Source organism: Danaus plexippus, chromosome 15 (genome assembly GCF_018135715.1).
Source record: "Danaus plexippus chromosome 15, MEX_DaPlex, whole genome shotgun sequence".
NCBI classification, from domain to species: domain Eukaryota; kingdom Metazoa; phylum Arthropoda; class Insecta; order Lepidoptera; family Nymphalidae; genus Danaus; species Danaus plexippus.
The window spans coordinates 7,965,714-7,990,166 of NC_083547.1; the positions used below are offsets into that span (position 1 = coordinate 7,965,714).

At 37.8% G+C, this 24,453-nt stretch overlaps 1 protein-coding gene across 4 annotated transcripts in view; it reads right to left on the minus strand.

Moving 5' to 3' along the window:
- Positions 1-9,177: 9,177 nt before the first annotated feature.
- LOC116766323 (zinc finger protein jing) overlaps positions 9,178-24,453 on the minus strand; it is a 74,961-nt gene continuing 59,685 nt past the window's right edge. For 3 of the 4 annotated variants that reach the window (XM_032656148.2, XM_061522731.1, XM_061522732.1), the window contains exons 2-6: positions 16,945-19,630; positions 16,607-16,786; positions 15,448-15,589; positions 14,768-14,975; positions 9,178-12,518 (exon numbers count right to left, since the gene is read on the minus strand). In XM_032656148.2, coding sequence (XP_032512039.2) covers positions 12,137-12,518; positions 14,768-14,975; positions 15,448-15,589; positions 16,607-16,786; positions 16,945-19,630 — 3,598 coding nt within the window. In that variant the 3' untranslated portion in view covers positions 9,178-12,136. Of the gene's footprint in view, positions 12,519-14,767; positions 14,976-15,447; positions 15,590-16,606; positions 16,787-16,944; positions 19,631-22,131; positions 22,213-24,453 lie in introns of those variants that run through there. The other variant, XM_061522733.1, reaches the window with a different exon arrangement.

The following is a 24,453-nucleotide window of genomic DNA, read 5'->3' on the forward strand; positions in this document are numbered from 1 at the left end:
ATGTGATCTGATATAGACGATAAAATATAACATTCTTATCAAGAATTTAATGAAATTAAATCATAATAAAATATGCACGAGGAGCTCACACCGCGGACATACATATACTATATACAATTTAATTGGTACTTACTATGTAGTTACTACAAGTCAGCATCTTCTCACTTCACACGAATGTTTCTACTTTAGCACCCGTAAACCTTGATAATATTATTACGTGAGTAGATTTATGAACGAACAACTGTAAACGCCCCGTATTGAGTGACGATGTAGACTTGGGGTAAGAGCAGAGAGCTATTGTTTGTTAGACACGTCGTAAGGTATACGTGATAATATTATAATTCCAACTGCTAATAGCTCTAGGCCCGCCCTGATATGTATTTCGTTAGTGTTCAATTTACTAACAATTATACATTTGTTTTTAGGTTCACTAAGGGCCGATACATACAAAACCTGGGAATGTAAATAAAAAATAAGTACCTCTACAATAAATGAATGTTGCGTCACATAAAACACGAATGAATAACATTTTTCATATTATTATTTTTCTTACATTGAGATCGGCTGAAAGTTCTTATAGACTACAACATTTTATCTCAGTCATATCACAGCTGGTGTTAACTGTAAAAGTAACAAGTTCTATTGGTGTAGAAGTGTTAAGTCGTTTGTAGAGCGGTAACATAACCCGTGACACCTTATAAAGTTAACTGACTAATGAATGTTCACATTCCTGCTCATTTCATTGATTATTCTTATTAGAGTTTTCTCAGCTATTTTCATTCATCTTACATTTAAATAGTTTATATTATAACGAGTTATTAAAAATATAAAACGATTTCTCAATGTTATGAAATCTATTCAGTAGAATAAATATTGTATAAAGAGAGAGCTTTCTCATCGTCCATTAATATTCAATACTTTTCCGTTGTTTGATTGAAAATGCAAAAGCGTCTACTGAAGATCCCTGAGATGCTGCGGAGTAAAATTATGTTGAACAAAAAGTATTGCAATTATTTTAGTTTTTTTCTATAATTAATTATGTTTAAGGTGGACTCTGTTACGTGTTCGTAAAAAAATAAACATCGTTTACATCCCGTGATATAAATGAATCCGCTGAATGTTTATAAAAAGCGCTTTCAAGTTATCTTTCATGTCCACTCTCCAGTTATTAATATAGTTGTGAAATAAACAATTGAATTTTCTTACTGAAACCTAGGTTAATAGTATATAGAAAGTATATAAATACTGTAAATGTTGAGTGTGTAGTGTGTTGATAAGAACTGTTGGTAAGCGTACCGGTCTACAATATTGACTTTACTAGGAAAACATTTTTCAATAATCCCATTTGGTTAAAAAGATCAGCTCAAGTTAAATGTATGACCACAATTTGAATATTACTTCGTAAATTATATTAAGATGTAAGTGAGAGCCCTTGTTACATTTCAACCCTGACATCTACTACCAACAACGCTATCCCATACTCGCTGTTTATTTTATGAATTACCCTGTAATAAGACAATAATTTTAAAACACACGCACACGGATAAATGAGCAAGTAATAGTTTCCTGAGAGAATCCTATTCGTTGATTTGAAATTTATGCTTACATTCTTAGCTTCAAACTGACGCTTGATATTTAAAATTGATTATTTTTATGAAGAAATTAACTTGGGAACTAAACAGTAAACTCATTACTACAAAAACAATAACATTATTAAAGTATACAATTACTGTATTCGTATAGCTTTCTAATGGAGAATCTTTATAGGATTACGTAAAATTTTTAGTAACATTTAGTTATATAGGTGTGCAAATAAATAAAAAATAAAGATATCATTATTAGGTTAATGTGAAAGCATGCAACTTTAATATTATTTTCAATGCCCGATGCAATAAACTGCTGAACGAATTGCGGAAGCGGCGCTCGTCTCCTCCTTCCGATGTACGAGGGAAAGCTAAATTGTTTGCTTATCCGTTTATATTTAAAACATAATAAATAGCATTCAGTCAAAACTGTTCATAAACTGTTATTGTAATGATATGCATAATGCAAAGTTTAACAACTCATTCAAACAAAACACCTCATTTAAATGTAACGTTTCAAACTATTATGATTATAAACGGTGAAGCGAATTTTGTTTTATTTATTAAAAATAAAAACTATCATCATTCACACAATTTTATCCCAACAATATCAATAATAACGCAGTCTCGAGAGCTCTAAACAAACAATTGTTTTACAACGACAAAACAATATTGGTTTCAACGGAATCAATTGACCGCGAAAGTCTTTCCAACATTTATAGCTTTTGTTATTTCCTTTGCCTGAGATGAAGTTACTAGGAAATATTGAAAATGAAGGTAAAATATAAAATGGCGCTGAAGTAATCTTTGTCGAGGCGGCCGCAGCTACTGGAGACAAGACTGTCTCACATAAGAAAACAACAACAGATCACAATAAGATGCTTTTACGTTAGTAGATAAGTTGAAACTTGTATTCATTATTTTAATAATTTTAATTTATTTTTAAAACCTATTCGTGAGGAGGAATATTTAAAGTAATTTAATTGCGACGTCCATAATGATAGTGTTTGTGGAAGAAAAAAATTTCATACAAAGTTTTTTTTTAGTAATTTGAAACCTATTTCAAAGTTCAGTAGCGTGTTGACGAGTGCACGCCCACACTATCACTTAGTTACGAGTTCAGATTGAGACTCGTTATAGGGAAATGGTGATAATTCCCCAATAGACGTTTCCACAAGTCAGACGGCTGCGGAAATTGTACCCAAATGCATCTGCCGGTGGAACGAAGCCGTAGATTTTAAAGTACACGCCGTTTACTATTTCAATTTCCCGATTTATTTAACTTCAATCAAGCGCCGCATTTTCAAATACGTTCTCAATGAACGCTATAAGTTTTAAACAGCAGATAATTTACAACAGAAGTGCATTTAAAGTTCAATGAATTTAGATGGTTCAGAGGAAACAAACGAACATTTTCTTTGATGTTCCTTCGTAATCACTTTGACAATTTCTACCACACGTCAAACAATATCAAAACAAGATATGAAAGCAGCTCATTGGATGCAAATGAATACACGGAGGCGGGCGTTAAGCCACATCACTATTAATATATTACACGTTTGTATATGCTTGACTGATCTCTGTCGATTGACTTGCTCTGATTTACATTAAATAAGTAACAATTTTAACGTTATCGGGACACGCGAACGGTTAACTCGTGTCGTGGGACAGGAAAGTTTTTAAACATATCTAGGTCAAATTAAATTAGATTGTTCCATCAAGGAAATGGCCCTTCACGATAACCTCTATCATAAGTGACTTAGCGAATCTCGGAGTCATAAAATCAATAACCATAAACGAGCTTAAGTTACTCTTAAGCGGATTATTTTAATAGAATTATATGCAACTGCAAACTGAGCTGCTAGTAAAAATAATAATATTTAAAGATTAACATTGATTAAACAATCTTAATAAACACATCTAGCTCAACTGTAACTTTATTATTTCTGTAGAAATGACCCTACAACCTTGTTATCCTCAAAACGATCGTTCATGTCGAAATAAATAAGAGACGAGGAACTAAGAGACGACGCCACTCTGTCCTTATAAAATCGAAAGTATATCTCTACTCTTACTGAAATCACAAAAAAATTCAACGAAAAATGTCCCCAATTTGTAGAATGGCTTGTCGCTTAATGAAATGAATTTTTTGGATCTCTGTTTTCCACGGCGCCTACAAGTGTATGGAAAAAGTTAGAAGGCCGCCGTGTAAAAGATATAAATCATCTGTACTCTTATTATTCATTATTAACAATATTTTGATGTTTTACGTATTTTTATAAACTGTATGGTGTATATATTGCTTCGTACGTTATAAGAAAATGACTTTAAAGCTGTAATAGGGACGGGTATAGCATCAACTCTAGCGTAGCGATAATCTGAATTTAAGCTTCAAGGTGAAGGTGATGAATATTCTCTAGTGCTGCCCCGTATCTTATCCCCCAGTCGATGTTATCGATTGATGCAGCGTTGCCTAGCGACCGCGGAGGCGTCATGCCCTCTTAAGCAACCTTTATTAATAACTCAAATATTAACTTCAATCACATCAATTCTTCTTTAATGCAAACGATAAAACAATGAGATTTATTAAACGAAGTTTTTGTTATTTAATATGTAGTTATAATTCATCATACCTAATTTATTATCACTCTTATTTGACCGTTCATAGAATGTGAAGCGTTTGTTTTGGGTTACCTTAAATAACCAAAAATATTGCAGCATTTATTTAAATTTAAATGATCGAAAATTTTTCTTCTAAGATGTCGACTGTTGGGATTTGTACCGAGTCCGACATAATCCGTCTCAATAAGGAGGGTCTTCGTGATTGATTTCTTTAGTAACAAGGGTCCTGTGAGCGATAGCCGAGATGATGTGACACAAGTAGAGGTACAGAAAAAACCTTTTTCATACTACAGACATCATGCTAAGAAAACATATAAACACACCTGGGCACGTGGTTTGTGATATGAATAAAAATAAAAATTCAGCTAACATTTATAACAAATACATTATTATGTGTTAAATTTATTAAGTAATGCAGTAAATTAAACACTTCTCGAGTAACAAATGATACAATAACCTATGTACCACAGACTATAGTTAAGGATAAACTAAACGCTATATAACTATACCATTTTAATTTTTATCTTCTATCTCCTTAACTATTAATTTCGATCTCTACCATCAGACCTTCGTGATATAAACTCAACTCGTGCGAGGCCCTCGGCGACTCCCGACAGACGACTCCTTTATTATTCTACATCCTTCAATTTACTAAAATATACGAATACATTAGTCTTGAACCTTCACTGGAATAAATGTTTGTAGATTATGTTTAAGATATCCTAACAATCACTTAAAAATAGATCCTTGTAATAATGTAGGCGAAAAAAGTATGACAATAATAATAATGCTTGTCTAAAAACAGTTTTATCTGTAAAATATATTTCATCAACCTAAAAGGACTGGTTATAAAAACAATAAGTAGAACGCTGTAATAAGGAATATAAAATTAATGAGGAATGTTTTTGTTTGGCTGAGGGTCGTTCAAGGTGCCCCGAGTCTTCGGCAGGTTACTTCAGAGGTGAACATTACATTTTTAAAAGTCTAATGAAATACGTTTCTAAGTAAAAGGAGGTACAAAGTCGACCTTCAGAGCCTCCGAAACTAAATAATCACATAGATTGCGAGTAAATAAACTTTTTATTATTCGTAAGTTTTAAATGTATGTTGTAACATTCATATTCTGTAAAGGAGTCAAAAATTTGTCGGGCTGTTTTTGATTAACTGTGGTTCAAAGCCGTCAAATAGAAGTTGTATGTAATAAATAATAATGGGTTTTTTTTATAAATATGATAATTCACTATAAAAAACCGAATATAAGTTTAGTTTTATGTACCTAGTTAATAAAAATATCACGTTAATAGTCCAGATATCTGTTTGTAACTTAAACATCTGCTTCAAGTCGCAGAATTTCGTAATCGAATTGTCTTTGGGAATAAATTATGTTTTCCTATAACGTAACAATGTTGAAGCGGAATTATTTTCTATTCGTAACAAACCAAATCTTAATTTTATCAAACATTAAATATTTTCAGGAAAATATAAATTTACTTTTGAAAAACAAACCGCGATTACCGTGTCGTATCCGTTTCTTAGAACTTTCATTATGAACGAAAAATTACAAAAGCTTTTTTCGTCTAAGGTTTTAATTAACTCAACAGTTATATTTTTTACGCGAATCACGATGATGTTTCTAACATTACTTTGAAACAGTTTGAATATGCCATAACCATTATCAGCTCCGAGTTTTTGATATCAAAAAACAAGTTCGATTCCCGCGATGTCTCGTGGCCCGACAACTTAGATCATTCATCATAAATGACATCTTAATGTTGGAAGAGACAACTGCTGTACAAACAAACATCGTTGAAATATTTTTAAAACTACAAACACTGATTGATTTTTAAAAGCAAAAAAAAATATTAATACAAATACTTGTTCTTTACTATCGTGAAAAGTATGTTAAGGAAAAAGTATTGCAGATGAAAAAATAAAAGGAAGTAGAAAAACTTACGTCTCACCTTTTATTTATAAAATAATTTAAATTTGCAGGGTTTTCCACTATGGTACATAGAATTTATTTTTGACTTTATCTTAATTTTTTTAATGCTGTTATCCTACTATTATATGTATGTCAACTGCAAAAAAAAATGATTTTCGTAAATTAAAATTTCCCGGCGTTATATCAGGGCTTGAGCAAGTTTCATTCAAGCAGTAATTTGAATCTATCTATTCAAAATTCAAAAGCAGCAGAAAAGTCGCATAATATTCAAACATAAGAGAATTGAATCATAACTATTTGTTCTCTAAAACTATAAAAGACTAAATCACTATGTTTATAAATTATATGTGAGTTAAATAATTCATTACATGCATTTAAAATGTATGGCAATAATTAAAACGAAACATTCGTAATAACAAGTAACGGAGTTGCGATTTATTTTATCAGAGTCTCAAGTTACCGGAGGCAGCGCTGTCGTCACACCGACTCCGCACTCCGCGAATTATTAGCTTTGCGAAATTGTACACTCGTCCGCAGTCACGTTCATAACAAAAATAACGGCAAGAAATATCAACATGTTACAATATATACCCACACTTTATTAAACATTACAATGAAAAAAAATTATACAACATTAAAATGAAAACTATAACAAACAGAATAAACAACAGCGAACAAAACTCACAGAATATAATCGATTGGTTTTTTTAGTTAATGAAACAACAGTTTGTTAAACTACAGCTTCGTGTAACGCGAGGCGTCGAGACTGAACGGTGAGCTTAAATATGAACATTCTTGAACAGTTCCTAATCTAAAGTTTGTTAATGAGATGCGAAACTTCGCGCGGGGATTGTTTACAGACAATGGAGATAATAATAGTTAGGATAGAACGTTAACAAAACATATCAACATATAATAATAGTAACTAAGTTTGGCTTTCCAAACTCTGTTTTTGTATACATTACTTTCTACATTATTAATTTTTACTATTTTCTGTTATATTTGTGGTCTGTGACGGGTGGTCGAGGGGCAATAATATCCAAATTCTGTCGCCTCCTAGCGATGAATGATCCGGGCCGAGACTTCCACTACGTCACATCACACGTTGTACTTCAAGACTACGTGACTGTGAGGTAATGGCCATTTCAGCCCTTAACGTTTGACAAAAACCTTCTCTCAGTATCTTCTCTTCCGTTATTGTATTCCAAATATAACTAAATCAATATTAAACAATAAATAAATGAGAATTACCGTCTTTTCTAAATGAAAACTTTAGCTAGCATTACTTAAAAGCGTTAATAAAATTACAGGATGTTACCCAATAAATAAGTTATATATATATAATCCACTACTAAGGGACCCAGCTTTATGTTTAGTTATAAGTTTTTTAGAAAGGATTTTATTAAAATATAAAATATTATTTAGTTAATTTCAGTAATATATGATAATACTCACAAGTGTGTTTGTATCGGCGGAGTGGGTCGGAGTGTTGTACGGAGCGAGTCGCCTGCCGCCTGAGGTCTCAAGCTGACGAAGCAGTTAGATTTACAGAGCTTGTAACATGTTGTTATTATAAAACAATCACTGTTTTACATTTATTATTTTATATATTATAATTTTTATTTAGCGGTCCTGACTATTAAAGGAGTATTATTTTTTGAAACTGAGCTTAACTAATTTAATACGTAATCGGAGTTTTCATGTCATGTCTAGGTACTCCTTGTATTTTCTCATCAGCTGCTTCATTCATATATTTCAGAAGTTATGAATATAGAGTTATATAAATACGAATCAAATAGCTTATATAAGTTCAATGCTTGGAAGTCTTCAGGGAGCGAATCTAACTCACAGTACTTCTGAGATGAAGCTTCTCTTGACTCGGACTATTTGCTTTAATGAGACCTCGCCTTAAATGGCAAACAGCTCGCGGTCAACGTATTGGGTACTTGTATTTTGTTATGTACACGTCTTAATCAGGGGTATATTATATTTAACTTAATTAAATTTTCAATCGAGTCTTTCATAAAATAAAATTCCAGATGAATGTTTGAATATTTTTATTTGCGTCTGATCTACATGTCATATATAACGAGGTGCACGTGTCTGCGAATATTCTGCAGCCGCACGTTGGTGACCCCTGCCTCAGTGTCATGTTGCCTTGTGAAATACTCGTCGTTTACATTCCCGGCGTTATGTTCAATCTTTTCGCTTGTCGGCTTTATTGTTGAAAAGAAAACTTATGCCTAAGAAATTGGAAACTTTGTAGGAATTTGCCAAGATGATAAATTTTATTTTTTTCACAACTCGCTAATAAGCAATGTCAATATAACATTTTTCTGACAGATAATAAATCTATTACAGTTTGTCATTATTTATATAACTGACATCTACTTTATGTCTCTCTTTATTACACGAACAATGAACAGCTCTCCGATTAGTTTTCAACGCCTCATAGCGCCTGTTCAGAAATAATAGCAACTTTGAAAAAATATTTTATAACCATTACATTAATTGAAAGTTACTCATATCAATACGATTCTAATAAGTTGTTTGTTATCAATTCTATAAGTTGTTTGTGAATGTGAACTTTTGTCATAAAAAATAATGATTATTTTATAACAGCTTGTCTCAAGGCTCCTAAAGGAGTCACTCTTAACTCCATTAGTATTTTACTTGTTAAAAAAAAGTTTAACGCGTGGAGTCCCTCCGCCAAGTAATGAAACTTCGTATGTGGAAATGAAAATAAGAAAGGGGTAAAAATAAGTTATCAGTGAACTGATATTGTTTCTTTAAGACAGGCTTTATAAACATTGCTTACAACTCACACCTGACCCATACATTTATTTACTTTCGCTCCGTCTCTTTCTATGCCCCCTCCCCAGCAGCGTTAAACATTTAACGCGACCTTATTGGAAGTCGCATTACAAGTTTAGCTTCAGTAACTTCTGCCATAGACGATTGTTGTTTCTACATAGTAGTTTATAGGGAACACATCCACTTCACCAGGTGTATACAAGGTAAATAAAAGCGTTTATAATCAATCATACAATATGTATTTAATATAAGATACAGTACTTGTGACATGTGGACAAATCATTTTATAAAAAGGTCTTACAATCACTACACCGAACGGAGTTCGTCCTCACCCCGACACTATATTATTATGCCCAAACGTGTGATAAATTATTTGAGGTAGATACCCCACCGCGGGGTCAAATTATTATTAACTTTCGGATGCCGCCGCGAACGGTCCAAGCAAATAAGAATGCGTTAAACATTATACTATATAGAATTAAATATCTACAAATTGAATATAAGTAGTGCACACTATTCGGGTTACAAGGCGTCCTTAGTAGTGTCGCTAGCTCGGGCAGGCACAGGCACACGCGCGGCGGCGTGTGTGTGTTTGTGTGTGCGCGGTACTTCCCCGGCGCGAAGCAGATTACCTCTGACGTAATACTTACCAATAAATACTTAACTATTTACAATCGTATTGAAGCCTGGCTCTCAGCATACGAATTTAACTACCATTTGTCTACACCCCGGTGTTATAAGCCAACGCGGCCAGGCCTCACGTCTGTTTGTACAAATAACGCAGTCGTAATGTGGTTCACGCCTTCACAGGAACTACCGGGCCCGCGAGGCCCGCGAGGCCCGCGGGAGAAATGCGAATCAGTCCCTCGGTTAAGCTATGTCGTGTCCCTAACGATAACTTGTTCGCGAAATGAATTATCTCGGGGAATAATAACGACTAAAACACAATACACTTACACGCTGAGCAAGTGTACACGAGCGAAGGCACACAGCTTCACAGCTCGGCCTGTGGCAGTGGTTCTCTTAAACCCTACTTATAGTCCCGGGCTCCCCGGCAAGGTACAATCACAAAATATCTCTCTCGTCGAACGGCTAATCTAAGCTATAGTTTCATTTTTATTAATATCAGTTCCTAGAAACGTTACGATTAACTAAAATTTCCACTTAACATTACAGCGAAATTAAAAATTTGTACTCAAGCGTATGTTTATAGGCCAAATATCTAGACTGGTCCATAACAACCTCGGCCGCTGAGGGTGGCCGGGTAAGTGTCGGTGATTGCTTCAATGATCCCAGCAGCACACCGAGAGCAGTCGGCTGCGGGTCGCGGACACAAGCACCGGTCTTTGTGAATGTCGCATTTGACTATAAAATAATTTCCATAAAGCGAGCCAATACAATACGGCGCTATAACCAGTGCTTGAATCAATTAATCTAGGTATTTCGATTCTAATTTCATAAAAAAAATAATCAGTACATTGGAAGATCTCCAAAATCTATCTGTAAGTATAAAGATACCGTCAACGTACTCCTTTCAGGCACCAACTTGACTATTTGACAAATTTTCCTAACTCTTCTTTGGGTGCATACCTACTAGGAATATATCCAGGAGGGTATCCGCCGTCTCGCTCACACTTTATGTCGTGTGACGGAGACGGATGCACGATACGATCCCGAAGCTACTCACTTTACATTTCCTATTACACATAAGTGACTTTACAAATTCTTTACGCGCCTAGTAAAGGGGTAGTCGACTATAGCGCCCAGCCTAACCTTCCATCTAAGTACAGCAACGGCCTAACTAGATATATTTTGTACTTTTCTCTAATATATACAGTTCATATATTCAACACCTACCTAATAGTCAAATACCCCCATACGATCAAAGCCTTACACGATTCCGTCCCCGTCCGCTCGCCTTCTTCTACTTCGCCGCCGCTAGAGGGCGCTGTACACTTAACAAACGAACCTACAACAATATATCCGTCCCTCTCCCGCTAATCGCGACCCGTCTCGACCCGAGAGTCGAACGTCTGACATCGGGTAAACTAACCTAACCACACGAATTCTTTCTAACTTAAAACTATAGGCACTAACTAAAAATACTAGCGAGATCGCGTGAGCACAGAACACAACATTGTTTATTCGACATCCAAATGTATATCTTACGCTAACAAGGCGTCGAACTCTGTATAGAACCTTCCAAAACTTTTAAACGACTAAATTCACTAATAATTCTGCTATGGACACGCCGTCGCTGTGACGCGGAGAAGCGACCCGATGCCGCACCGCTCGTGCCGTTGCTACTACCATCAGACTAAGACATTGAACGCGCGTATCGGGAACGGATCGCTTCAACGCATTACATCTTTCAATTTAATATTATGACCTAGGCAACGAAGAGAAATTTTTCATTAAAATTCATAAATTTTCCTTCGCTTCATACGCCATGTTAACTCGAGTGACTCGCCGGCGCCACCTCGCCGGCGACGCTCAACACTCGAGACAGACTCCCCCAGCCCCGGGAGGTGGCGCCGGCGGACATCTGAGATGAAGACACGCTTTCCACCATCACACGATTCATTTCGAGCCATACATCGGTCACAGAACATTCTGCTTTAATATTGTGCGTTCAAATCGATATATGTTATCACATGTTTATTGCTAACCGTACAGGGCACACGGCACACGAGACTTAACTAATGGCAGCATCGCACTGGATCACACAGGAGGAAACTATAATAGAAAGGAACGTCCAAAACGATCTATAAAAGATATCTTAATGTAAACGCTTCGATATGACTACTTGTATAAACCTCGTACAAAATGAACACTGCCATGGCAGAACCGTGCTGTAGGAGGCACTTGGTGGTACTCGACATCAAAACTCGACCTAAGCTAGCTCCAACTTAAAAATACAAGCCGACAAATAAAACCGACGCTATACTATATACAACTTGGCAGTGATCGATAGACGCTGGTCGTAACTTACGCTAACTTAACTACTCGGACTCGTGGCCCGACCCTAGGCTTTATACATTTCCTATGTATGTACAGGCACGCGAGGCGCGTGGCTCGCGTGCGATGTCATATAAAGTATCAGTCTTGTTTAACGATGCGAGTCGCCGTCTGTCCGGGGCCGTCGTCACCGTTCCATGTGTGTGGGTGTGCTCCACTATCGTCCGCAGGGCCAGAACGCGTTCCCGCCGTACCTCCTGCCCATCTTCCTCTTCTTGGCGCCGCTGACCTCGCTCTTCTCTCTGTCTCTGTCGTCGTCGAACAGCGGCGGCAGGCCGGTGGAGCTGCAGTCGTTTCTCTCCTTGCGCTGCTTCGCTATCAGGTTGTTGAGCAGGCGTGACGATGTGCACTGCCTGGCCGGAAGCAGGCGGACGGGTTGCGCCGCAGCCTGCGTCTTCTTGGGCGGCGGCGGCGGAGTCTTCCTGTACGAGTTGCAGAACTCCTCGTACAGCAGCACCTTGGTGTGGACCGGCAGCTCGGAGATCTCCACCCTTTTGACCCGTTTCACTTCCTCCTCGGGCACCCACTCGTCCTCGATACTGAAACATGCGTACCGTTAGTGTCGTACAAAGATATCGCCACACAGAATGTGACTGCAAACACGCTGGAACACTCGAATATTATAAGGATTGTTTAGTTCGAATAGATTGGTCTCGTTGAACGGCCGGGAGTGTGTTTGCAGTTTGTTGGGTTGCGAGCCCGATTTAGCCTACTATGAAATGATCCATGCAGGCTTCAAGCGAGCTACAAGACAGTCAACGACATGCTGAACAGAAAATGTGGTTACGGTTTAGAGTTCCTTACAGCCCAAGCCGTGTTAATACCAAGAGACCAAACGTAGGGCTGGCAACCGGCGAGTTGCTAGCAACGTGCCCGGGTGGACCGAATCGTTTGTTCCTTTAATACTTTTTGTATGTAGAGCATGGAACATCTTTTGATTTAGTCGCTTAATCGCCCTTGCTCAATAGTAACCAGTGATACATAATGCTAGCAACTTTTCTTTTATGCTTCCGTGTGGCCTGGTGTGGTGTAACGTTAGCAAACAAGCGGAAGGATCAACTGCATGTTATATTGACAATCATTCAGAATATTTACCACATTATATTGGATTCCGTAGCCATTACAGGTTTTTACTATTAAGGGTTCCTTTTATATTCGAGGCACAGTTTCAGTTTAGATTCTTTATGTCCGGCGTTTCTTCTAGTAATGTCTTACAAAATGGCTGAAGCCAGTATTTATAGCTTTCAAAACCAAGTTGATACTTAAATGTTGCCATTACAAAATTACAATGATTCAGTATTATGATTAGTCTTTACAATAATTCTAATGAGTATAGCATGTTTTAATTAGTAGGGCACAGATGGCGCCACTGGTAACAATAACTTGAAACTTATATCCTAAACAGTAAGCAGTAGCTTGTCCCCCTCTTTTCTTGACTACGGAATCAAATGCTTCGGTCATTCAAACTGTATGACCTCAATAGATCATGTATTTGGTCCTTTGATATATTTTGTTAGGTGTAACTAAACGAAAATATGAAGACTCGTCCAATACGGATGAGAGTATAGGATCAGTTGCATACGATTATAAAAATTTTTTAATGCAAATTAAATCTTACATACATATTGGAATACATTTGATAAGTACACATTACATTATATACGGAATCTATTGGAACTGGCATCAAATGCATATGATCCTAGAGAAAGCACAAGATCAACTCGGTACGGTAAAAATAACTGTATAAATAATAAACGGTGCAGGAATAAACTATAAACACAACACCAACAACAGAATCGGCTAAAGGTCTATGGATAGATGAGGTCTACGTATGGAACATTACTCTATGAATAGGTCCGTGTATGGTCGGCGATGGACACACGTCCGAACATAACCCACCTGTGTTACCTGCTCTAATATATACTATAGTTTAAAACCGTTACTGGGGCTGGAAATGTAGGGAATATGCATTAATTCATTAATACAATCCAATGAATTAACCCTTATGTAATTAAATGGTTCGAAATCAATTTGAACATCCTGTATAAACCAAAACCACACTCCCCTCAATGTATTCGATACTTGAACAAAACTCGTAATAAACACCAAATCGCTTACCTGAAAAGACATATCGTGACCATACACACTACAGCGGGGACAAGCGGTTATAAGGAAGGGAAGCGTTACACGCTTGGACAAATCATCTGTCGAGTAGAAATTGAGAGCCGTGTGTTTCCGTTCCATACGACATAGTGTTAGCACACGCTTCTGTGCTTTACACTCCGGACTCTTTGAATGCATTAGTAATATTTATCTTTCTTAAATATTTTAATGGTCTTCTTTATCGATTAAATAACAAAATTATTATATTCTTAATTACATTGTAGGTTACCAACCATTATAAATATGTAGGTAGTTAAGTATTAATATGCCAACACAATCCTACCCTAATATGTATGTATGTACACATGTCTGACTCTACCTCATGCCTTATCTTCACGGGCTACATCCAGTCCCTTCCAAACCAAGCACAGACATACACACATACCTAGATTTCAAAGTATCTACATACATATACGTTCACGCGGCCTGCTGTCTCTAATCGTTGTTCGCCTCGCCCGGCCACCACTACCACCTCATACACTCACACACATACACCACCTGTATCTCAGGTGAAAATTTTAACCATTTCAAACAAGCGATTCGGCAACCAATGCGTCATCACTCATCACCAAATCTCTCCTACACTATCCCCCCCCCCCCCAGTCATGAAGGTATAAATACTTACACATGCGGCGGGTAGTACGTCAGTAGCGCCTCGCGCGCGGCGGTGGCCGGGTTGTATCTGGTCGCTGTGAGCGCGGCGTGCAGTGTGAGCGTGTGTCCGCCGCCGTCCCTCAGTGGGCAGAACCCACCCAACCGCCAGCGAGTACTGCGGGCGAGCCGCCACGCTAGACCCTCCATCATGCCGGAGTCGAAGAAGTCGAACATGCGGGCTGGAATTATAAATATGAATATTACCCCAGATTATAGTAGTAGGTTTCCATCATTAGGTGCACTCGAATTTATACAAGATTTTAATTTCTCAAAGCTCCGAAATTTTCTTTTTTGTTTAACGGATGTTTGTCGGCTTGTTCACTTAGGCGGTGGACTTGAAACACCCAAAATAAAAAGAAACTTAATGGTGTTCTGATCGGGGAAATAATATAGTACAGGATAAGAAAATGTCTCCTGCTATAATTAATTTGTTTTAGGTTTTTGAGTATAGCCTTGAGGCACCATCTTGTTAAAACCACAAATCGCGTATTTCAAAATCAATGAACTGAGGCACTAAGAAATTTAAACACAACCAGTCCGTTCAGCGTCTCCAACAAAAATATTCCTCAATAATGAAGATTCGTTCTCATATGTCGTAACGCTCGTGTTGTGTGAGCCCTAACACACCTAACATAAGCTGTAACTTCTTACCAGACCACGGTTGTCTTCTGTATCTGAGTTTCTTTCCATTCCGTCGTATCATCTTCGCCGAGCTGTCTGCGGTCTTCTTCCCGTTCCCCGTGTTCGGCGTCGCCTCGTTGAAGTGATTGTTTACGTGACGTTCGAGCAATATCTGGAAATTTTGACGTAAAAATTACTTTCTACTTCGAATGAGAAATGTTGAGAGAACAATAAGTTTATGAAACATAAACAGATATTATCGCCAATGTTGTTGTTTTTTTCTGATTTTATATGTATACTTATATAATAACAAGACATTTTTGAAAATGTAGTGTCCAAATACTATCATCGTCGCTTAATTATACACAATACTTGATTAGGCATCCTGTAAAGCAACAGCGGCGAGTGGTCCTCTCATTGGAGTTAAATTAAAATTATACTTTGACAAATATGTAAATGAAAAATGTAGTCGACAAACAAATTAAAAATAAACGAGCAGTGCTGTAGAGGTACTGGTGGCGCCTTCAACCTTGGAACAGAAAACACACAAACAATTTATCATCAGATTAATATGGAAGAAGAATGCTATCAAACCAACATCCCGTGAGACGTACAGCATATAATAATTATGAGACGAGTTAATTGAAACGACATGAAACAAAAACCGAGGAGAATAACGATTAATACAGCCAGGTCGAAAAATTTTGTGTTGTGCCGCCATGAACCGGACACCGTACAAAACTTTTGTGACTAGGTATTCATGTAAAAATGTTATGAAGAAAATTAAAAAAACCTTAATAAAACTGGGAGTGCAAGTGACCCAATCAGTTTAACGTTGATCGGGTTCGATTTGAAGAGGATATACAGAAACAAGTAACAGAAAAAATAAAATCTAAAACTACCGTCCGTTTTCAGAAATTCGAAATAATATTACACAGACACCCAAACGAAGTTGCAAGAACAGCATTTGGATGTTAAGTGATCGGCCGAAGCGAAGAGACTGCAATAGGACTCCGAATGTGTAAACACGGTCTTTGAAATAACAAACAGCACGAACAACGTCACAACGATATAGACAATAACTCATTCCGTCCGTCGATGCACGTTATTGAAGCTTCGTTTTGGCGATGTGCGCGCTGGTTCCTATCGAGGTGGTAATATCGGGATACGTGTAGAAACGTAATTGTACCTGAGTAGAGAATCTTCTGTCGCAGCTGTCAACGATGCACTTGAACGGTTTGTTTCCGCCGTGGGAGAGAGCGTGTCGTTCCAGCCATAGCCGAGAGCAGGAAGGTTTGCCGCGGACCTTGCAGCGCTCCCACAGACATACGTAGTTCTCTTGACCAGCTTGAGACTCCACGTGGACAGACTTTAAGTGGGGAATTGAAAAAAAAGTTTTAGTTAATATACAACATTCAATCATTACGAAGAATATTATAAACGATAAACTAAGAAATTATATATTTTCTAAATAGATTTATTCTCAAACTTGTAGTTATTTAAAGTGTCATATGTGTATATACCAACCTGCAGGTGTTCCAGGAGATCGCTATCACTCTCTAACTCTTGCTTACACTTCTCCCATAAGCATATCGTGACCGACGTCGTATCAGTGCTAGATTTTCTCTTATCGCTTTGAGGTTTGATAATACTTCTTGGTGGAAACCGTAATGTTTTAGGTTGTTTTAGTATAGGACTTTTTTGACTACTCTGAGCTTCGACGGAACTCACACTGATACTTAATGATAAGGAGGAGTCATCGTCACACTCTTTGCTAGCCTGGGAGTCGCTGGGCGAGTCAATAGACTTATCGGTTCCTATACCGGACTCTGAAGACTCTGTAGTAGCACTACAGAAATTTGCTTCTATAACAGAACTTTGGACATTAGACGAAACATCCTTCAATACGGTTATTTGTGTAAATATTGTCTCTTCTCTTCTGGCGACTTCTTCTACTTTTCTTATTTCACTCGTACTACCAACTTTAAAATCCTTCTGTAAATCTTTACTCGCTCTTCGTTTCTTTCCAACCTTCTCTATGCTGAAATCTTTGAGATTCCCTGAACTACTAACTTGTGCAAAAGGCCTCGTTAATTTATTAGTATCTAAAGGAACAATATTATTGTTCACAGTTTTTGACAGCCATGGAATATCACACTTTTGATTGGCAATTTCATTAATTTCCGTCTCTTTAACAGTACTGCTGGGCGGCTCTGTACCTTGAATCGGATTGTCCGGCGGCTTCACGGGGGCTATAGGAATACTACTCGAGTGTAGATTTTGATTCATAAAATTGGCAACCATCGCGGGCTGTTGTGGAACTATTGGACTCGAACACGATATCTGTGACGAGGCAACCGAATGGGTACCGGTATAACTCCACGTTTCTTTCACACTCATATTTGGCACAGATGTTACAATAAATCCTGGTTGAGGCACTAACATCGGATGGCTAAGGTTCACTGTGAAGTTCTGTTTTGGTTGAACTGACATTCCGACAGCTTGAAGACCAGGCACATTTTTGTTAATTACTGGTAGTGGCTGACTAGTGACTGGACCAGATTTGTTCGCCGTTGTATAGGTAGGTGGCATCGTGTTTGCCAATTTCAATAAAGTACCATTAATGAGAAATTGGTTTAAAGTTTGGTTTTGTAGATGATCTTGTCTCTGCGTTGTTATTTGAGGAGTTTGCGGAAGAACGAAATTCGGCATCTTGGCCATTAAATTTGGTATTTGAACGACAGTTCCATTAATATTCTGAACCAACGGGAAAACGAATTGACCGTTTAATTTAGTCGGACTTGTCACGTTGACGTTTTGACGATTAAATGCCATATTACCTTGTTGGTTTAATGTCTGCGGAGGTAGACCGTTTTGTGGTATTCGAAGTGTTGTAAGCATTACGTTATGAGGAACAGCGACGAACGAAGCCAAATTGGTGGAGGTTACCGTCCCATTACAGGGTTGTGGAATATTTAATGAATGACAGCTTTGAAAATTAGTCACAGGCACATTTATATTGCTTATATTTCCGTTGACTGCCATCGACACTTGTCTTACTCCATTTGGGATTTGCATCTTTGGCGCAGTGTTTGCTTCACCTGGTACATTGTTATTGACAGGCGTGTTTGGAATAATTTTACTACAATTTTGTTTCTGCAACTGTACCTGTTTAAGATTATTAGCCTTCGACCAAGTCAAGTTCTTGCTATTAGCTATGCAAGCTGATGATTTGCGATTGGTTCTCTTAGGTTGTAAATTTCTCTTAACAGGTTCCTTTTTTACTGTAGATGGTTTGTTCATAAGATTTAAGTTGTTAGACCCACAAGTAACCCCGTTCATTCGACTGTCTAGCTTAGTCGTGGAACTCACGACTCCATTTAGATGTGTTGTATCAGGTTTATGATTCACTTGTTTTTTGGGTGATTGGTTAACGGGTTTTGCGGGAGCTATCCTCATTCCCACCAATTCATTTTGGGATGGAATTGGAATTTTACATTTGTTAATATGGTTTACTGGTGTTATAGCGGATGGTCCTTGATTTACTTTAGGGTTAGGTATTCTGCTGACAGTTACCCCATTAAAGAAGCCCTCAAAACTTTTTTCTTTGTTGGACGACTCAGTGCCGTGACGGATATCTACCAAACCGTTCATTGTGTGAGTCTCTTTATTGTCTTTAGGTTTGATACGATCTCTTAAAGTATTGATATTAGTAGATGAAGCTGTTTTATGTAGACCATTTTTAGTTACGTCTGTATTGAAATTTGTTGCTTGACTGACAGGCTTTTTCATAGAGTCTGCTGGTTTTTCGACATCAATTAGAACTTTTGGATTCAGCGTCTGAGATAAATACGAAATATACTTTTCGAGATCATGCGTGACACCATTCTTAGGGAGACACTTTTTCTTGCTGTCATCGTTACTAATTAAACTCGAGTCACGCTTGACGCCGTTTTGTGGCTTCATTTTATGATTGAAGTATTCTGTTATGCGGCGATGTATAGGTGGATTGGGTCGCCGGAGGGGCGCGGGTTGAGCCGCGAGGCGTCTCGGGCCCGGCGGCGCCGGATCGCTCGCCCAAGGCGGCATGCGCACGCCAGCGCCTTCTTCACTCGTGCTGCACCCCGACTCGGGGCTCCGGGGCGAGCGAGGCTCAGTGATGTCACTACCGCTGCACCCACTGCTTTCCGTAGGACTCAGCACCGCCACGCCACTGGAAATAAAAAAATACAACTCAATTTTCAGTTCGAACGTTATTTTGGTAACGGTGCACGTATGTTGACACCAGCTTGTAATGTAAAGTGTCTAGTGTTATGACAATCAGCTGTTGATTGCTAGTAATCGATTCCATGCGAGGACATAACAAGTAGTGAATAGTTAGAGCGGGACGGCGCTAGTCGCTCGTTGACTGTGAGCGACGTAAAGTGCAATGCCCTGCTCGGTGCAGTGACGCAACGAGTCACGTCGCTGCGCTAACCGACCGTCCGACCGTCCGACCGACCACCGAACGACCGTCCAATACGCATTACAATAATTATTTTCGGCGTGTGACATTCAAGGCACGTAATTGGACGCTGTATTTTGTAGCGGATGGAGGAATAATATAACTTTTATTGTAAAACGTTTGAAGAAAATAAAAATCTGTGTTGCCTGAGGAATATTCAACTCGAATACTTTTATATACTTGACTAATTGATTGGTAATAATTCTTAGACGTCCAATATGTATCTTTTCAGCATATAGATAGATGTTTGTGTTAAACGAATATTTAAACGAACACTCACAACATTCACCTCTATAAGCAAGCTTTCAATTAACTCGTTTTGTAAACCTTTCGTTGTTAAACCCTCAGGTAAACGTAATAGAAGTTATACACTGTGATGAGATCATAACATGAACCTTATTCCCCAGCATTAGTTCATATTATCCTTTAATTCTAAGACTGATCTTAAATTCCTTCCGATATCGCTGGGGGTGGAGTGTCAGATCGTCAAGGATGAACCCTCGCCCTTCAAGACGCACACACGGAGACCCTTTTGTTATTTCTTTATCACTTCTAGGAGGGTCTTTGTCGCTTATTGACCTAATTTTTTCTGAACATTTTCTTAGCAAAGTTTAAAAGCACTTTCAAACATTTACACGGGATCGGATTAGTTTTGAAGGTCAAAGTTAGTAATTCGGTCATTTGTAGTAACGTTTGTTAAATTTATATATACACTGGCTGTTACCCATATAATAAAATAATAAAAAACTATGACAAAACTTTAAAGCCCCGTATGCGCCCTGCCTCCCACTCGCGCGTTATAATTTCGGGATGGTCATTCGGGATCTTGAAAACAAGTACCCTAAGTTACTTTTTATTACATCAGCTACCTGGCCATAAGTCCCGTTAAACGCGGTTCAGCCATTTTAGATATTAGCCGAAACAAACGCACACTCGTATTGTGTTTACATATATATAAAAAGTAGGGGTTGGTGATAAAAACGCAAAAATTTAGGGTTGTATGTATTTTTTCATGCCACATTATAAAAAAATTACGTTTAAAAATTTAAATAAAAAGTTTAAAGGTGAACAACCCTTATCACTAAGGGGTATGAAAAATAGATGTTGGCCGATTCTCAGACCTACTCAATACACTCACAAAATGTCATGAGAATCGGTCAAGTCGTTTCGGAGGAGTACGGGAACGAACATTGTGACACGAGAATTTTATATATAAATACATATGTAAGTCCTCTAAAATAAATAGTAAACGGATAAAAAATTTCTATATTAGCAACTATGAACGTAGTCCAGTATTATATACGAAGAAGTACAAGTGTTTCGGCACCTGTTTTACTAGGTTCTTCGTGCGCATATTTTTTGCGAGAAAGCAAAAGTTGGCTTATGTAGGTGAGACACAGCAAGGTCGCGCCCGCGCCGATTTCGGACATTGAACCGCGCCAATATTACAATGTAGCGACGCAAGTTGTCTGTATGCATACAATCGAAAGTATTTTTGAAGAGTCGATGTCTTTTTTAGCTGCTACCTCATATCGAGACGAACGACGAGACCTTTGTGTGCTGTCTGTTGATAATAAAATATTTAGTTTACACTCGACCTTACGGCTACGTGTTTTATATGAATATAAATATAATAAGATATGATAAAGTTCTATAATAAAGTATTGTGTCGTGGGAAGCTTACCGCAGCTTCAGAGATTCAATATTGAACGCAACTCGATAAATTTATCATAATAATAACAAACAATACACACAAGTAGGTTGTTCATTGTAAGACACGTCAAGTTGCAACAGACGTAAAGAGATAAAATTTGATAAACAAACTGTTTCTATTTACTTGGATAGAGAACGTTAGTAACGATAGTATGAAACGTTATGTTATATATTATATAAGGTCCCGTCGTGTTCTAACTTGTATAAAAAATGTATTTTAACGCAAAGACATCGTTGAAGACGCATATAGTTACAGCGCTGGAGGGTGCGAGATCTTATCATATGACAAATTAACAGTCAGGGACTACGATAGGGCCTAGTTAAGTTTGATAGGGATTAATGTTAGACCTTGGCGGACTACCAGCAGATCTTCAAAATCCTATACCCAATTAACATTGATATCTATTGTATTGTATTACATGTTTTAAAACTGTCCATACAAAATCTACATTTGTTAGTATGTTTTATTTACACAGATATAATCATTTGCTACATACCGCGTAAATTAGATTGTTCACTCAGCTAGTGTCCGATAAGAGTCACTTATATAATATAACAATTCATTGTCAACCTCGCCGTAGTACAATCAAATGCGTGAACCATAGCGGAGTCATTCATATATAAATAGTATTTTAGATCGCGATAACGTCGTGATGTCAGTGCGGCGAGTGATCCCGAGCTGCAGGTGGAATATCGGAGCTAGGTGACGTCATCACTGCATGTCATTTATAGGAAAAAATCATTTAAAGTTACGAGGAAACGAACGGTTGCAGAGGCTGATTTACATTTTTATTGGAGCCTGGACTTATGTTATTACTAATTTTAATCATTTTGTTATTTGTTTATTCCACGACGCGTTGTCGTTTCTGATAACTATCGGAGTCTGTATTATTTATATATAAACATATGTATGTGTATATATCAGCTGAACAAATCAGATGCACTCCATCCCCTCAGTGGAGGTCTGTGGGTTGTGCCCAGGGCCCAGATCCCGGCGCGTACCTCCCGCGCTCTAATGACCGCCGTACAAAAGCGCAAATGATACGTCACTCGCACATGTCTATGCCGCTTTGATTATACCGCGAAGGGTGAAAAAATTACATTTACTACAAAGATGGACCCTCGCTCCCTACAAAGTTTTTTGATTAGACTAAATTTAGTTGTTTGATGTTAACGCACTTTGAAAACAGCGACGCTATGTCCGTATGCTTTAGGTTTTGTTTGGGAGATACCGCTTCGGTAGCGAAAAACACAACTAAAACACTATGGAAAAGGAATTAAAAGGACCATTATCATATGCTGGATATGTTAGATCAAATGAACAGTAGACTCTAGATTTCAAACTGCTCCGAAGATAATACAAATATTTTAAAGGGAATCCAATTAAAGCGCTGACGCAGACCGGTGCAGCGGAGTCGCAGAGTGTTACATTATTTCATTTGGATTTGGTAATTGATGATTGCGTCGCCGTCGCCCGGGGACTACAATCCTTGTCAAATTTTGGTCGGGGTGGTGTTGTAGGGTGGATTGCGGACCGTGTATTGTACACAGCTGAGCCAATCCGTTTTGTACATTATAGAAGAATTATCATAAATAAACATTACAGCAATATAAATATAAAAGTTATGGCGGTTTTCAGAACTACAGGTGTAACATGTTTAACAACAGACGTGTTCGCAGCGTGGAGTCTTTCGGTGGAAGTTCAATAAAAATACTTTATTGATATGTTTAATGTTTTTATGTTTCTTAATCTTTAAGTAATTAACACGACGTAAGTTATGACAACTTGTATTTTATTTATTGCTTAATATTAAAGTCATTTTAGCAAATTATAATGTAATGTTTAATTATACGTAAATTAGCGAATATTTATCTTGTGTTCGATAACAAAAGACAAAAACGTCCGACGCGACGTGAGCTTTCGTTACATGTCTACAATGAAAGTAAAGTGAAGCCAGCCACGTGCACGTCTTCGAGGAATCAATTCAAAACAATTTCCCGACACAACTGTACTCAGTGTTATGTCACCGACTTACATATTTACGTCGCTAGCCATTCATTAGAAAGGAAGTTCGCGTGAGAATGGTGTCAGCTCGAGGGAGGCAACCCCCATTTTACTATGCGACCCCCTCCTACCCGCGACCCCCGACCCCCGTCCCGACCCCTACCCCGCGATTATTATGCTAAGTGTCTGACTGTTATCGTCGGGGTGAATTTTTCGCGCATCTGCTATTTATTTATACGCTTTATATTCATGGTATTGAAGCAACTCGTCCGTAGCAAGGCGACTGCCTTACACTTCATTACACGGTGTTACAAACTTCCCCTTGCCTATTGTCATACGACTTTGATCTCTATGTCAATGTCAGAGGGTCATGTTTCGGAGGGCGGTTTTAAATAGGTTAGTGAGGGCACCCAGCGTGACGCTTTACCAAACGATCCTTCGATTGAATTTTATGCGAATTTTCTCTTAAAAATTGAAACTCCTTTAAAAACATGACTTATATTAGACCATGTAACTTAATAAGGGTGCATGTGTGAGAGCCGTCACAGAATATTTAACAGCCTCACCGGCCTTAATATAATTTTTAGAAAAGTCCTATAAAGTAAACCACAAACTAAACCAGTCAAGTGTTTGTCACTCACGTGTAATGAACACAATTTCCTACACAGATCACAGTCTACTATTCAAAGTTTCTAGTCTGATTTGAGCGCCGTCCTCGTCGTTAGATCCTGTCTGACGGAAATTGTCAAAATGTCAATTTCACGCTGCATTTAGTAGCGGTTTAAAATATTATGTAGGAGGATATAACCACTGG